Genomic DNA, 17,425 nt, shown 5'->3' on the forward strand with positions numbered 1-17,425 from the left:
GTACAGTATATTTACACCTGCTATAAATATGGGGTTTTTTTTGTTATGGGTTTGAATATATATATATATATATATATATATATAAAACTTAAAAGCTGAATCGGGAAACATATATAAAATAAAAACTCTTGAGAGGTGTCTAGTGTTGCCAAAAGTAGTTTATATATATACATATATATATATATAATATATATATATATTATATATATATATATATATATAATAGAAGTGTATATGTGACACAATCACACTTCTACTCCCCTATACAATAAATGTTATAGGCCTATGTACGATCTTTTATAATAGTAATACTAGGCCTACAGTGCTGCTGGCAGCAACACTGATTCTATATAAAAAATACACATACCGTATGTATTATGTAATATATATACGTGTTGTATATAGGCCTATGTATACGGTTTACGGATTTTAGTTTCAAGTTAAGTGTTTCTTGCGCAGAATTTCCACAACAAATGCAAAAAATGATACGTTTTGGGATGCTCTACTAACATTAGGACATGAAATTAATAATTATTCTCACCATTTTATTCCTAAAACAGATTCTATAAAGAGAGAGTGTTGATCTTTGGTATATGGTTTGGCAAACAAAAACCACTGATGTCTTCATTTATGGGCCCACTGATACCGGTGTTCAATGACTTATACAAAAACGGTAAGTAACAATTTCGTTTCATTAATGTTTAAAAATAAATATTATATGTATACACATTACTGTACATACAATTATAGTATGTTAAGTAGTACCGTAGTTCAATTAAGCGAACACTGGATACCACATTGCTCATCGTTGTGTAGATATTGCAATCACTAAAGGGCAAGTTACTGAAAAAACAACAATGTTTTGGGAAACAATGGCTGAATCTCGATAGATACAAATTTGATAAGCAAAAGCTAAAATGTAAACGTATAAGTAAACAGTCAGAAATAGAACCGGAGCTTTCGGACAACACTGTTCCTTTCTCAGTGGCGTGTGAGTGAGGGTAGAAAAATCCAGATAGTAGGAAGTCAGAAATTTGAAATGCCATTGATTAGTGTACTAGCAGAATGTTCATAATACTGATACCAAAGGGTTTTAAATAAAATTTCCCAGTGATTTTTTTTATCCTTAAAATTTATATATAATATTGATATTGATTATGAGTTATTGATTGTTATGGCTAATTATGAATTTTTTTTTTAACAGGTGTGCAAGTTCGTGGAAACACATTCAGACTTAAACTACTCTCTGCCACAGTGGATGTGTCGGCGATGAGCCTGGTAAAGAATACCGAACACCATAGTGGAAAACATGGATGTGGTCTGTGTGAAGATGAGTCAGTTTCAGTCGCCAAGGGGAGAGGTCACACAAGCGCCTATTTATGCCATGATGGTAAAAGTGTTAAGAGGACCAATATGAGGATGCAATCTCAAGCTCGAGAAGCATTTGATATGAGCGATGATGCGGATGCATCAGTAAGCACAGTAAATTCTAGTTATTTGATCACTTACACTGCATTATTTTCATTTCAATCATTTTTATAGGGGCGTCAACATTAACGAGTGAAATTACATTAACAATGTCATAAAGAAATACCTTTTAATGTCGACAGAGCCTGTCATTAGTGACCCTAAAATAATAACAATAAGCATTAGGAAGTATTTGAATGGAATTCAAGTGATTTAATATGTAAAACTAGCGCATTTAAAAGTGTTTGGTGCGGAAGTTGCAATTTGGACTCATATTTTCAAATCTGTCGCTGGGCTCTTCGTTTTTATATATGTATAAGCAAAAATACACTATGGATTTAGGCTTAGGGTCACGGGAGACCAAAATCCGTCCGATGCTGAATTATTAATCTATACGTACCTAATGAAATGTTTGGATATATCCAAAGAAAAAATGAACCTTATACCAATAATTATTTCACAACAGCAATTTCATCTTGACTGATTTGGTCAGCAAAGCATCTTCCGAAACATCACGCTACCTTGCGCGCTGCGTGTAAATGAGGAAGCAATCTTTGTAAACGTTATATTTCAGTTGTTAATGTTACCAAAAGTAATATCTGTTTAGGTATATAGAAGAAAAATGAACCTTCTTACACCAATATTTTAATTATATATTTTACAACAGTAGTTCCATGTTGATTGATTTTTTTTCAGCAAATCTCTTATATAATTTCATGTACTTCTTACAGGTGAAAGGAGTTAAAGGATACTCTGTGCTGTCTTTGGTTAAAGACGTAGATGTGTCAACTCACATGACGGTGGATTACCTACATGGTACTTGCTTAGGCGTCATGAAAGCTATGATTTGTATGTGGATCCGTGATAAACAGAAACCATACTATATTGGCAACCGACTAGTGGAAATAAATCGTAGGTTGAGGAAAATAAAGCCAACAGATGGTATAACGCCAGGTCCTCGTTCAATAACTAACGAAATATCCCATCTCAGAGGTTAGTTTCAGTCAGTTTGAATCATGAATACCGTAGTAGTATTTAATTTCCTTATCTCAAAAATATGTATATTTTTCTGGAATGAATTCGTCATGTTAATGAGTTTGGTTTTGTGCGTTTCTACAGTGCCTTCTGCATCTCAATTTACATTGTTAATTTACAACTAAATCAAAAAATACCGTAGTAAACGTGTTTTAACCACAAGTATGAATGCGCCTTGATTGATTGAAGATATACGTAGGCCCTACAATAGACATAAAGGGAAAAAAAACCTTATCCACACAATTTCGCGACACCTGACGAATGACTAATGTACAGACAATGAGTTTTGTTTTGCTTTAATTCTAGCATCAGATTTTCGTTCGTTTCTCTGCTACTATGGAATGATGGCGCTGAAAGGCATCTTACCCGACGACTACTATGTCCACTTCTCGATGATGTCCATCGCCATTCACACCCTTTCAAAGGACGATATAGCTGCAAAAGATCTGACAATTGCTAACGAGTTGTTGCGCAAGTTTTACCCTCTCTTTGAGGTATATTATGGTATGTACTTTTGATTTATATTGAACATTCGTTTGGACACAATTATGAATGTTATGAATTGATATTTCCTTAAAATAAAAACAGGTATCACAAGTATAGTAAGAACATACCTAATGGAGGTATTTTTTTCCACATCAATTCCAAAGTTATGGGTTGTGTCGAGAACAAAAATATTTTAATTACATTTTAAAACTCAGTACATGATTTTATAATGTTGGCTTTTAAATCATTTAAGATATTTTAACACAGTTCATGGAGGGGAGGGGGACGTTATGCGAGATACGTAGTACCGAGCGGGGTGGGGTGTTCCCCTTCCTACTGCTGGGTGACGCCAAGGATCCCGGTTGGGTCCAGGGGGCTAAGCCCCCTCGGAGGTAGCGCATTTTGAACGTTTAAGGACTGTTTTGAGAGGATAAAGTAAAAATTGCAATAGAAGCATCATAAATAGTATTAATAAGCCTAACAATAATTATAATAATAACTCAATAGTGGCGGATCCAGAAATTCGAAAGAGAGGTGACCCAGGGAGAGACTTTCCTAGACTGAGGGTCCACCCACTTCAACCCCACCATAGTTGGGGCTGAGGGAAGAAAATTTATGATGGACACTTCTGGATGGCCGGAAACACACTCTCAGACTTAAATTTGAATAAAACTTTCTTTTTTTTCCATCAAAACAATTTAGGTGGGGGCCTTGAATCCGCCACTGCTCAAAATATTCTTTATATAAAATAGTCATGATCACGAAAAATGGGCATGAAAAACCAGGTCACATCCTGAACACAAGTTTATGCACCTTCGAAATTACACTCTTTGTCAAAATTCATCATAATCTCATCATCATTAGGCCTATATATAGTCAAAGAAAGCGCCATCAAATTTCTCATGTTCTTTTATCAGGGATTTTCGGCAACCAAAGAGATACTGTATGATCTTAATATATGTGTGATGTACCATAGAAAATAAAGCTTAAAAATATTGTCTTTGATGCATGAAATTTACATAATTCAAAGCCGTAATTTCACAATCTTAGCCCCATTATGGTTGGGGCTGCGTGCGATGAGAAAATTTTAGGAAATAGTACCTGTAGATGGCTGGAAATTTATCATCACCACTATGCCAACAAATTTCTCATGATCATTTATCAGGGATTTTCGGCAACCATCGAGATCTAATTAATATCCATGACAAATTAGGCCTAAATATACTAAAGCTTTAACTACTATAATAATTATGATCAGCAAACCAAAAATTTCTTTTTCGCCTTTAGCACAATTTTTGATATTATTAATATTATTATCTATTGTCATAATCACCATCGTCATCATCATCATCATCATCATCATAATATTACTACTACTATCTAGTAGTAGTATTATTAAACAAAACTTAAACGCTTGCAAAAAGGTTAACAATTAAACTGAACCATACAATCCGCCCCTTAAGCGGCAGCCGATAAAACCGAAAATTTTAATTTTTGCATTATCGTGTCATAGTGAAAAATGTAATAATCTAACGAATATTCCACTGGGTTACCTGGTTAGCGGGTGACTTTCATTGATAGATGTTTATGGTGGGTTTCTATCAGAGCACTGTTTACAAACAATAGTAGAAGGAGTCAATTAGCAATTGTACAGCATTTAAATCAACACCAAACTGTGCGTATATAACTTGTGCTGATGCATATTTACATATTTTAGAAATATTCTTTTTGAGTGATTCCAGGAATGAATTTGTATTGGCTTCCAAGAACAAAATTCTAACACTGTTAGAAGCAAACTCACATCGAAATAATCTTTATTTCATATTATTATCTGTTATCCATTCTGCCGAATTGACTCTTCATGTTTCGTTAATACCTACAGGACAAGAAAACTGCACAATTCACGTTCACAACATGTGTAGGCACCTTGTAGACTCGGTCAGGAGAAGTGGACCCGTATGGTCATTTGGCTGTTTCAGCTTTGAGAGTAATTATGCACAGATGGTTAAGTACGTTAGAGGAAGCAACGGCGTAGGAATACAGGTACAGTACATGTCATAATTTAGTCTTTTAGCCCTTTAATTATTCATAGAATTCTCAATTTGTGCGGGTTATGCTAAATTTTATTGGTTATTGGTAGATCAAAGTTGGCGTGGCACACCCTTTGACGATATGTAGGAGTTTTAAACCTCGTTGTCTGCTCATGACACAGCTCTCAATAAAAATAAATAAATAAATAGAAACCAACAGCAGTTATATTTAATGCAAATATGTCCAATTATTTTCTTTTAATAAATAGGTTATTAAGAACTACAGTTTGCTGAAGCGGGCAAGAAGTTTGGCAGAAGCAGCAAGCTGCAGCGAAGTATCAGCAATCCTTCTGCACAGAGTGTTGGGAGACGACTACACAAGGTCAGTAGGCCTAAGTCAACCTAAAATATATTTTCATACGAAGTGAAATCAGTAGCTATAGTAATTTGAAAATACACTACAGTAGTTTATGCATAATAAGGAAAAAACCTATGCTTTCAATTTCTACTATATTCCACTTTAACCAGAAATCCTGATGGTATATTTAAGTACAAACGATCCTACGCCTCAACATTTGACATAGAGGAGTTAAAGAAAAGGTTAGATTGCGAAGACGTTACCGCCATGAAGATAACAAAGACAAAGCCTAAGGAAGGAGGCGAGATACTGCATTCATTGGAAGCTGCCCAGAAAAAATCAAGGATTTCTTATGTAGTGTCGTACATGGACAACATCAAAAAGTATGGCCGAATCTCGTACTTCCTTGAAGTTGTCGACAAAGAGAAAGACACACTGACACTGGCCAGGATACAACCGAGTGTTATCATTTCTGAAAATGCTTTTAAGAATGGATGCGAAAACAGCTGGAAAGAACATGGCCTTAAGGACAGGACTGGCAGTCATGCCAAGGAAATTGAATTCAAAGGGTATGCGCACATTTTTTTCTCGTCCTTGATTTAAAATTTAAAATAGGACAAATAAAAAAAGTCTTTAACAAGTTTAAACAGGATGAGCAGGCCTGCAACCATGGACGTTTCTATGGTTTCGTTTTTGAAAATTACACTTACGTTTTTAAGAAATTTGATCTGTTTTGAAAAATTTGACAGTGATTAATTTTACAACTACACTTTGATTTCAACATACACTTTTGTTACCTACAGAGCCCCATGTGTGATTCTGTCTTATAAAGATGTCTAAGTAATAATGTGTCTTGATAGATGCCTGATAAGGCCAAATAAACAAAATTTTTTTTGGCCACGCCCGACCGACCAAAATTGTTCGAACATGAGGGTCGGCATTTTAGTTTTTTTTTCTTTTGACTACAACGAAAAATATTTTTTTTTAATGAGCTAAAACTTTTCCTACCGAGCTATTCATTTTTGGATTTTTCCAAAACGTGGCCAACACAAGAATTTTTCCCCCTTTTTTTTTGGCCTGTCTTCATATTTTACTTTGATAAACATAAATAAGTTTATGTATATTTTTGTTTTATTACAGGTGTGATTCCGTCTTAATAGACGTTCGTGATATTGTTTCGAAAGTTCTTTTTATGGAGACGGGACCTGATCGAGGTGTTGTACTTCCAGTTGCATGCAGATGGGAGCAGGATTAGAATCTACTAGGCCTATGGTGTGTCGGCTGTTTGACTTCTGAGTATCTCCAGACTCATTATACCAATCCATTGACGTTTTGTACAGTTCCAGTATCACGAGTCACGCATTCTGTAACTTTTACATTGTGCTAAACTGATCTGTCTTATTTCAATACAGTACATTAGTCCGATGTAGCTAAAACAATACATTACATTATTTAGGCCTAATGTTTATTTCATGGCAATGATCTTGATAGCGAAACATTTTAATATGTATTCTGCAGTATACAAGTTTCGAAAAGAAGAAAACTTTATTAAACTGCTATATTTTAACTTTTGACTATTGATGATGTCAGGCCTAGGCCTACATACGGGCCTCCGTAGTTGTTTTATCATGGAGCGCTTAAAATCTATAAATGAAAAATGGATAAAATGTTTTATACGTGTATGAATGATTACACAACTTGCATTTTACAGTTTCTGCATGTTTAGTTCCTTGCATGATTGTTTATTTTTGTATAAAACAACTTTCATGATCTATTTGGAGTTTAAGAGTAGTTTGATAGATGTAGGTATGATAAATACTATAACTGCTAGTATATTACTTTTAAATACTTTGTAAAAACAGAGTGGAGGATTATAAACGCAAAGCTCCACGCAATGTTGTCCTGTCTTTGGCGACACGTTTAAAAGCTAAACGTATTTAGATATATCTTAATGTGTTTAGGTTCTTGACAGTGTTTAGAATTAAATGTGCTTAGGTATTTGACATCATGATGACTGGCCTAAACATATTAGGCCGGTCACCAAAGACAAGACAACATTGCGTGGAGCTTTGCGTTTAAATTCTCCACGCTGTTTTTACAGTGTACTGTACATTTAAAAAACGCATAGTCTTAAAAAAGAAAAGATGACTGAGAAACAAACACATCTACTAATCTTCATTTACTGTATTCAAATACATTTTTTCTCCATTGTGTTCCTGTCACGGTTGACGATTTAAGTATTTGTACAAATAAAAAAAAATTAATTTAATTCTAAAACAACCAATCTGTATAGGCATAAATAGGACGCACAGTTTCGGACTTCGCCCTTGGTCAGGTGCAATGTTATTATTATGTACGATACTGTGATAGTGGAGATAAAACAGTAAAATTGTCAACGAGTAACACGTTCTCTTTGGATTTCTGTTTGTTCAGTTAAATGTACAAAACAATGTGCTTGCTTTATACTAAGCTAATTGCAGATTCATTTGATTCCAAAACAACATTATATTGTATTATTAAAAGTAATGACAGTACAAAAACAAGATGAGTTAAATATTCTATTCTATCATGGTAGATAGGTTTGAAATGTTTTTGTATTACACTGTAGAATAAAGTGAACAAAAATGTATAATTTTTTTATATTTATTTTGTGTTTGAGAATACGATGTTTTTTTCCCAGACAAAATCCTAATAGTAAAATAAGTAAACAGATATTTAATCCCTTAAATCATTGTGGAGAGAGCTAAAGCCGAAATCATACGGTAACATACAAACACACAGTGATAATATTAAATTTGTTTTATTTTTACAACAAACAACTATACAATCATAAACTGTACATTCATCAATAATCACTAACCATTTACAGCATCAGTTTGTAATAAGGTTTTGTAAACAATAGTGTATACCAAAGATAACAATACTAAATAGATCCTTGTCATCGGAATTACACATTATTTTAATGGCAAAATAATCAATTTCTTGATTTGCTGCATTTGCTCCCCACTGAACACCTCAATTGTGAAGTTTTCATTGTGAAGATGATGGACTGTTCCTAAGAACATTGAAACGACAAATGACAAGACTCTATTTTAGGTATGTTCTTTCATTCACTTATTTCAGATACAAAATCCATATACCATAAATATTATAAATATTGTACAAAAAATGACCTTTACAACTAAAGCCTATAAAATAATATAAGAACATAGACCAGAATGATCTAGGCCTACTTCAACTTCTCACTCTCTATATATATCTATAAATCAATCTTGATCATTTTTGGTGGAGATTAGATTAAACAATAAGCAATTATTAGAGCTGCGAATAATACACTAGTAGAAATTATTATATGAAAGTTAAATTAATGCCTGAAAAATGTACCAGAGGGCTTGCAAGGCAAGGTCCAAAGGAACTTTTTGAGTGCATTAATGAATGTTATATATTTAAGAAATGAAAAGAAAATTGTAATTTTGTGAAAGACGGACTATTCTATTTAACTCAGCTCCGCCTCGTTGAATGGAACAGGTCATTTTTCAACTCATAAATATATTTTTTTTTCATAAACATTTAATATTTGTAAAATGGTGTATATGGTGTATACACACACACATATAATTTGATTCAAATTTTTGATAGACTTAGAATTGTGAATTCAAATTATTCTGATTTTTCAACAGATAAAAATATTTATTCACTATATACAAATCCAATTACAGGAGTTCTATAGAGGGCACCTTCTATTTGTGACAACCTGTAAATAACACCCCTATAGACTAAATGGTGGAACCTAGGAAAATAAGCTACAGTATGTAGATGGGTTTGGGATGGTGGAGGGTATCATTAAATAACCTTCCACTGTATTGCCGACAAGTTGTCTACATTGTATTATTTTCAGAACACCGGACCTAGCTTCATCGTAACTGGGGTAACAATTTTGGAGGCACTGCCCGGATCTTAAGTGACAATATTACTGTAGCATCGGTACCAGTTATAATCTCAATCTTTATGGTATGGCGGAGCAAGAAGGACCGATTGATGTTGTTGCTAATGATGTAGATAATGCAGTAGACGGGGGAAGCGGCGCCAGATGAAACAGGCCAAATTCTGATGGTTTATGAACAGAAGCTAAAAGAAATGATGGCAGCTCACGAGGCGCAATTGAAAGGGCTCCAAGAAAAGTTTAAAGAAGCCCTCACTGTAAAAAAGAGTTGTTTACTGGAAGGACTTCAGAATAAGTGGCCAAATTGGAGAGCCAGGCCAAAAAGATAGATTAACATTTGGGAGTCTAGTACACCAAATAGAATCCGAACTTAAAAAAGGAACATAGTGAGACAGAGATTGTCGAAGCAGTGATAAAAGCTCTCATTCCTGGTTCAGAATTACGGGGATATTTGGAGGGGAAATGAGACTTGACATTAGCTACCCTTCGCAGAATTCTAAGGGCTCATTTTCAACAAAGTTGTTTAACCAGCTTTCATGTAAGGCACAGCAGTCAAGTGAATCTGCCCATACATTCTTACTGCAAGTACTTGACCTAAAACAGAAGATAATCTTTGCGTCTAAGGAAGAAAATTGTCCAGTAAAATACGACAAATCGCTGGTGAACAGCATGGAAAAACATTCTCTCCTGACTGGCTTCCAGAAAGAGGAAGCCTGATCGGAGATGGCCCCTCTCTTTAGGAAACCAGACTTTAATGAACAAGAACTAATGGAATGCCTAAACATTGCAATTACCGACAATCAGGAAAGGCAGAAAAAGTTAAAATCAGGACGAGCTCGAAAAGTCTGCGTTGTGGAAACAGAACAACCAACTCAATTAAAAGAAAAAAAGATGACAAAATTTGATGACTTTGCAGATGAAATAAAACAGATGCTAGAGGTGCTTGAAAAACATGAACCTGCAGTACTACCAAGCAACAGGAAGGCAGCCAAGATTTGGTCAGAAGAGGGGTAACATATTGGTTCAACTACTGCTGGGAGTAGAAGTCTTTAGAATGGATAGCAGTGACAAGAAAATATGTGTGTTTGTACAATTCTAATATTTACATTTGCAAGAGGAAATGCAAGAGAATATTCTGGAGGTTTCCAGCGTTTGCAAGAGGGAGAATATTCACTGTAATGGGTCGGTATATGAGACTTGCCATCCCAAATGAGTAATTAGCATAAAGATTGTGGCAGTATTGCATACTTTAGGATAGAGAAGCCATAATACTTTTACTCATAACTTTTCAGACAATTTAAGTAAATGACCTATCATTTTAAAGCTTACAGTATGAAGAATATGAATGAATATGCAAGCCCCATATACTATTTTAAAATAAGTTGACAGATTTTATACGCAGCAGTAATTTTAAATATATTGCTTTCGTCAATTATCATTTTAAATTTAATTTTTTCCCTTGATTTGGTGGCCCAGAATTACTGACCATGCCAAGAATATTTCATAAAAATTCTGCATTAAAAAGACATCTGACACTCAGCTGTGGATGGATGGATCAATTGCACAACATATTGTTGAGATAAATAAATCTTTGTCACCATGGGATATAGAATAAATCAATTTTTTGATGAGGCTGGGAATGAGGCATATCACAGGCTTTCTATATCACTTCATACTCCCCAAAGCTGTAAGGGTTTTACTTCTGCTCAACTACTTCCCATAAGTTAGACAATGTGAAGCCATCTTTGAGTTTTTCGATTGCTAGACCAAGCTCCTTTGAAAATACAGGGGGACGATCTTTCTGCTTGTTGCCGTCTGCAAAGTAGGCCTGTGGGGATACATAAAAAATAAAATAGACCAATAAATTCATCTATTTATGTAATGATACATTAACAACAGAAAAACATAACAAAGATAATGGTATATGGTAACTAATAAAGATTTACATTTAAACAGTCTTGCTTTTAAAGCAACATAGTTTTTTAGTTTAAAAATAAGTTATTGTATAAAAACTTGTGCTAAACAACATGAGTCTATCATAAAAATAATGATACCTGAGCAAGTTTCTAATTTAATTAAACTGTACTAATACACACTTATATATAAAATTATCTTAAGAATTATTATTATTATTATTGGTCCATACTAAAATACAGAAAATTGAATTGCTTTGGTAGATGGATATAAAAAATATAATAAATATAATGAGACCCACTAATAAGCGAGTCACAGCGGAGCAGCGCCACCTAATTATCAAACTGCAATGGAATGAAGAGTAGGAAAGTACAAAATTATCACTAATGTACACAAACAAAAACAATGCGACTCACTGCAAATGCATCTGATGGCTCATCCTCCTCGACAATGTCCACATCATCTTGTACATTCTCAATTACTAGGTCCTCTATGTTACCAGGATGGTCATCGAGCTCAAATTCTACTCCAAATATTGGGTTGGAGCTGTAGACTCGGTGAAGACTCTGAATCTCCTTAACTACCTCTTTGAGCTTTTCAATGGGGTCTATTCTGAAGCCTAGGACAAATCCACCACTCTAAAATATTGTAGAAGATAAAATTAAATTTTTTATTATTCTATTTAGACCTGCATACAAAAAATAAACCTAATTAAAAACAAAACAGGAGAGATAATTTGAAAATACAAAACCTCATCTTGTTGCGCCATATCTATGTACTGAAAAAATAATGTCCCACAGTCGATCCACTCGAAAAGGCTTAGTCGAGCCAAACAATGCCTAGCATCATTAGGCCTTTGGCAAGCCCATCAATTGGGCGAATTTGCAAGTTAGCGGCCAGAATTTGACACACAGCGTACTCTGGCCATAGATGATCCGTTCTATTCTAGCCAAACTAGGCCGAATGATCCGCCCGAGTTGGCTATGTCTGTTGTTATATAAATAACATTCTAAAATCTGCATCTTACTTTCGATCAGCATTAAAGTCAGACTCCGGAGGAAAAAAATTTGTTGATATGTTGTAGAACTGATTTTTCTAAAAAACAGAAAAAAAGTTGTTTGACAAAGAACTGGGGAACGGTGAACGAGATACAGATTTTTAAATATTTAAAAACTGGGGGGAAAAAGGGGCGTAACCGCCCATTTTTACACCTTTTTCCCCTAGTTTTTAAATATTCACCGTTCCCCAGTTCTTCGTCAAACAACTTTTTCTCAGTTTTTGATCAAATAACTTTTTTCTGTCTTAGAAAAATCAGTTCTACAACATATCAAAATTTTTTTTCCTCCAGAGCCTGACTTTAAATTCGAGGAGGACCAAGATACATGTAACATTGTCAATGTGTGAAAATTTTAAGTAAATTGTTTTAGTAATGATTGAGTTATGCGCCCGGAAGGAAACACACACCACACACAGACGCTCGCTATTGCAATACCACTCACCTCTCCTTTGGAGAGGCAAAGGGTAAATACAGTTATAATGTTTTGTTACATGGGAATGTATATTGTGTATTGAAGTAGTATTTTGTTGGTTAAATAGATTATTAATGACAATTTGGTAACTACATGAAAGTGTTCACCATTACATAAAACAATTTCTCAATATCATCCAGAGAAACACAAAAATCATGAAACAATTGATCTTCCTACCTGTATTGAGGACTCAAGAACTAATGCCATGCCGAACTTAGATTCTCTGATTTTCACTGAACGCTGTAAAATCGAAAATTACAACGAGTTATTGATGTAAAGTGGTTGCAAGTCTGGTCTTAAGTGATTTTTCTTTATTCTTTTCCGTTGCATTTTTTTTCCCTTTTTTTTTTCTAAGTAACACACTTTTGCTGCCTTTGTGCTGCAATTTCTAATCAAGTTTTTGTGCTAAAGGCAGAAAAAAGAATTGGATGGTGGTGGAAGCAAGAGAATGAGACCTACTATTTGTAAATATGGTACACTGATGTTGAAGTTCTCATTCAGGTTAGCATACCACACCAATCTCACATTGGTGATGAAAAATGTTCCTAAGTTACCCTGAAATAAAAAAAAAAACAAAAAAACACCATCAGAATCAAAAATCATTATCTCACAATAACATTTAAAACCAACAACAACAAAAAATGCGATTTCTAGGGGTCCCAAGTTGGAAGAACCCATTTCAGGGAGATTTGTTTAATGACATTGGGGGCGCTATATTCTATGAGGAAAAAGTGTAGGCACCAAACTAAGGGCCACGCCCACCTCAAGCCCACCATGATTGGGGCTGGGATGACATTTTTTTAGAATAGGCACCTTTACAAGCCCAGAAATGGCACTGTCAGACTGCAAAAAATAATCAGCAACCAAAGTTTAGGTCTAAATAAAACAAAAAGATTTGTTTTTACTGAATTTGCGGAGATAAGTGAATTTCCAGGAGATTGCGGGAGACCATACCGAGTTCCGGGAGGCTCCCGGGAGTTCCGGGAGGCTCCCGGGAGTTCCGGGAGAGTTCCGGGAGACTCCCGGAAGTGTTCCGGGAGACTCCCGGGAGAGTTCCGGGAGACTCCCGGGAATTCCGGGAGACTCCTTTCAAACTACAATTCTTTCATTTAGAGGTGGCAAAGTACATACTAAGCTGCAGAGGTCCCAAGTTGGAAGAAGTCATTTCCAGGGAGATCTGTTTAAACAAGCTTTCTTTAGCACATCTAATTTTGTTTTGCTACTTATGGTGATACAAATGAGACAAATTCAGTCTTCAGTGAGACAAATGATAAGTAGTAAAATCATGCAGATTTAATGAATTTGCAGGAGATCGGTTATTTTCCGAAATTCTTGCGACTTGGAACCCCTGGAGCTGCAAGTACAGGCTATATGAGCTGCGAATAAAGATAGTCTGAGTAAAGATTGTCTGCGTTTATTCGTACGAATCACAGGAGCTACATAGTTGTGTTTTTAAAAAGTAGCTTCCTTCTTTGTGAATAATTGCGTATAATCGATTCTAGTTGCTGCTATAAATTGACTGCAACAGTCGTAGCAGGGTCATCGACGAGCAGGTTAACAGCATGATGCCCCCCATTTATACTCATGGGGTGAAGAGAGGCAAACGTAAAGTAAAGTATCTTGCTCATGGACACAAGAAATGCGACGAGCGTCAGTCTCGAACTCCCGATCTCATGTTCGACAGTCCAACACCTTACACGCTGCACCACACGTTCCCACACTTGTCTGCACTGTAGGTAAACAGAACCTAAGCTACAAGCACTGAGTGTCTCATCTTGATACCTGATCACTAGAAAGATTCCAGACTCCATCAACTTTACTGTACACTTGTTCCAGCGGTAGAAGTCGGACATTCTTGTTCTGAATAATTGCTGCACGAAGTTTGAGATCTCGGTACATCTTGGTTGTTTCATAGGCTCTGTTAAGTATGAATAAAGATAAAAAGATCAAAATAAAACATATTTTAACATTAAAGAGTTTGATAATAACTGTGTCGTAATATTTACCAACAAAAATAATAACAACAATAAAAATGCAGCTCGTACTAGGCTGCCTGGCTGACTCATTGTCACACAAGGGTAGCATTACCAAAACAGGCAGGAACATTGGCATGCATGCCATGTTAACAAAAACAGTTTATTAGCTCATATGGGATATACTGTAGGTCTCAAATTCAAAGGGTTAATCTAATTGTATAATAATGAGAACTTACTTCTGCACAGCCATGACAGTAGTGAAAAGTCTTGGACTTCCAGGAACCAGGTTAGTAAAAATGAACTCAAATCGTGTGTTGTTGCATTTTGTTAGGATGTACAGAGCATCTGTTGGACCACGTAATTTCTGGAAAAGACAATGGTAACAAACTGTTTTTAATAAAACCATTTTTACAGCCTCTTTTCAATATAAATTGGTTAATTAATCTCTATTTAAAAACACATTTCCAAGTCATTAATTTTCTCCTGATGAGTGGAGTTGAACAGCTTAGTGGTTAAGATGCTTGTCTATTAATCCCAGGGTCCTGGATTCAATTCCTGTGACATCAGGACTATTTCTCACGACCAAACACAACTCCACTCCTTAAGAATCATAAAGAGACTTCGCTGATAAAAGCATCAATTTGTTTATGTATTTAAGAGGGCTCCTGAATACCAGCCAACCTTCTAGGATACGCTGGAAGTGCCACCATCTATAAAGATGCTTTTAAAAAAAAATGCGGTTTCTAAATAAAACACTAAGATAATCTTGAAATAACTTGAAGCTTATGTTATTCTATATAATTACTTGATACTCACCGAGCTTCCTGTTCTGACGGTGACGTTAAGGACGCAAGTAAATCCAATGGCTGCAAATAATGAACAGATAACACCACTAATAATAATGATACTGCTGGGTATGTATTTAGTGGTACTTAAACAGAAAATCTCAAGGCATTTCTCAGTACAGTAAAACGTCTGTTTTACGAATGTCAATTTTACGAATAGTCGATTGTACGAATGGTCTTTGCTCTTGATGATGTCATCATCGACCAATTAAGAACGTAAAAAAAGTTTGATTGCGTATGTTTTTCAAAGTGATATTGTATATTTTCCTTATAAAATCAGGTTTGTTGTATGTATTTAATAGTTCAATAATTTTTTTTTCCATTTCTGCTATAATAATCGATATATTGGAGTAACAAACCTAACCAGAACAATGAAATACCAACGCGAGTCGTCGGATTGAGCGCACATGTTTACAATGATAGGCCCCCTACTTTAAACAAGTGTGTTGTGGTCAACAACCTATTAATAATGTGAAGGCTAGATGATAGCAAAATGCATGTAAACAACACAATTCAACGATAAACTACAAAGAACATGACAGGAAAGTCCATAAAACATACAGATGTATTAATAAGAATTAAAACAACACTTTTTTAAACAGCAGAAAGCCGGCGATTATAATAATATGGTTTTTATTGAGGGTAAATTTAGTTCTAGCACAGCTGCTATAACTGTCGGTTCGTGCCAGGACTGGCCGCCGTCAGGCTATTGGCGCTCAGTGGCAGTGGCAGAGGATAGCTAGGCCTAAGTAGTGGAAACTGACACCTGTTCTAGTTTACAAAATTTTTCAATTAATGAATACCCAACAATATCATAGGGGTGGGGCTTTGCACAGTGGCGGCACCAGGGGAGGGGGTCTACCGTAAACATTAGGTGAATCATACACGAAATACAACCACAGCTCCTCCACTGCAAAGATGCCTTACAAAGACAAAAGTGAAGTGGCAAGTGCAGGATTTCTTGAAATTGTAAACAAATTAATAAGAGGTATTCACTTGGTCAGTCTTGACAATTCTGTCAACCCTAATAAATATAGCTAACTAATGTGTCCTTAATGAGAATTGAAATATTAAGTTAGCATTTACAGGCAGTTATGATGAAATTACGCATATGAAATGTGCCATGAATGAGCATTTTATAGAGTAATATTCTATTTTGACTTTGTATACTCACATAAGTTGACCCTTGGCATAGTTGTGGAATGCCAAACAATTCTTAGATTTGTAACAAACAGTCTTCCTGCAAGAGAGAAGTTTCAAAGTATTTAAGACAATAGACTATGTTGACTAATGTAATACTATAGTCTAGTGTAATTGATAATGATTCAGTTACACTTAATTTATATTTAATTAGGTTATCGTAGTGTAAGTACAAAATATGTGGTTTATCCTACTAAATATTTTTCATTGTCTGTGAATGAATGAAGAAATTAATGAAATGACAGAATAAATGGATGATTGCATAAGCAAATAAATACTCTATGCAGGTAATTAGGTAGGGAGTTAGGTAGGTATGCACATGTAAGTAGTTAGTGACACAGATGTGTAAGTAAAATAACACTAAAGGCCTGTTTATACTTCAACGATAACGATAAAAAAGCGATTGTTCATTTTTACACTAGAACGATTCGATAACGATTTATCGTGTATACGGCAACAAAATATTTTAACAAATCAAATCAGATGACGTCATAATCAAGGAAAAACGATAAAATCGTTGCTACTATGATTCTAATGTTTTTCCATGATTATGACGTCATCTGATTTGATTTGTCAAAATATGTTGTTATTGCATAACTGATAAATTGTTATCGAATCGTTCTAGTGTAAAAACTTCTCTTA

At 35.0% G+C, this 17,425-nt stretch overlaps 2 protein-coding genes across 3 annotated transcripts in view; one reads left to right on the forward strand and one right to left on the reverse strand.

Annotated features, from left to right (window-relative positions):
- Positions 1-560: 560 nt before the first annotated feature.
- On the forward strand, positions 561-8,830 carry LOC117106016. Of its 2 annotated transcripts, none has more exons than XM_033247333.1 (8): positions 561-673; positions 1,205-1,482; positions 2,199-2,460; positions 2,809-3,006; positions 4,871-5,031; positions 5,288-5,400; positions 5,547-5,945; positions 6,517-8,830. In XM_033247333.1, exons 1-8 carry the CDS (start codon positions 619-621, stop codon positions 6,629-6,631), a joined length of 1,581 nt encoding a protein of 526 aa, XP_033103224.1. In that variant the 5' UTR covers positions 561-618; the 3' UTR covers positions 6,632-8,830. The 2 variants fall into 2 exon arrangements, with proteins under 2 accessions (XP_033103224.1, XP_033103225.1); XM_033247334.1 differs by having other exon boundaries at positions 1,205-1,473.
- LOC117106018 (Bardet-Biedl syndrome 5 protein homolog) overlaps positions 8,161-17,425 on the reverse strand; it is a 10,267-nt gene continuing 1,002 nt past the window's right edge. The window contains exons 4-11 of the mRNA XM_033247335.1: positions 16,758-16,823; positions 15,555-15,604; positions 14,975-15,102; positions 14,545-14,680; positions 13,222-13,317; positions 12,940-13,002; positions 11,650-11,871; positions 8,161-11,147 (exon numbers count right to left, since the gene is read on the reverse strand). Of these exons, the coding sequence (XP_033103226.1) occupies positions 11,016-11,147; positions 11,650-11,871; positions 12,940-13,002; positions 13,222-13,317; positions 14,545-14,680; positions 14,975-15,102; positions 15,555-15,604; positions 16,758-16,823 (893 nt within the window). The 3' untranslated portion in view covers positions 8,161-11,015. The remainder of the gene's footprint in view (positions 11,148-11,649; positions 11,872-12,939; positions 13,003-13,221; positions 13,318-14,544; positions 14,681-14,974; positions 15,103-15,554; positions 15,605-16,757; positions 16,824-17,425) is intronic.

Source organism: Anneissia japonica, unplaced genomic scaffold (genome assembly GCF_011630105.1).
Source record: "Anneissia japonica isolate Jap-2015-1 unplaced genomic scaffold, ASM1163010v1 scaffold284860_len1800451_cov186, whole genome shotgun sequence".
Lineage (NCBI taxonomy): Eukaryota > Metazoa > Echinodermata > Crinoidea > Comatulida > Comatulidae > Anneissia > Anneissia japonica.

Coding starts and splice junctions, on each gene's coding strand:
- LOC117106016 (XM_033247333.1), top strand. CDS start 619: ATGTCTTCATTTATGGGCCCACTGATACCGGTGTTCAATGACTTATAC. Junction 1,483..2,198: donor CGGATGCATCAGTAAGCACA/GTAAATTCTAGT, acceptor TACTTCTTACAG/GTGAAAGGAGTTAAAGGATA. Junction 5,401..5,546: donor TTGGGAGACGACTACACAAG/GTCAGTAGGCCT, acceptor CACTTTAACCAG/AAATCCTGATGGTATATTTA.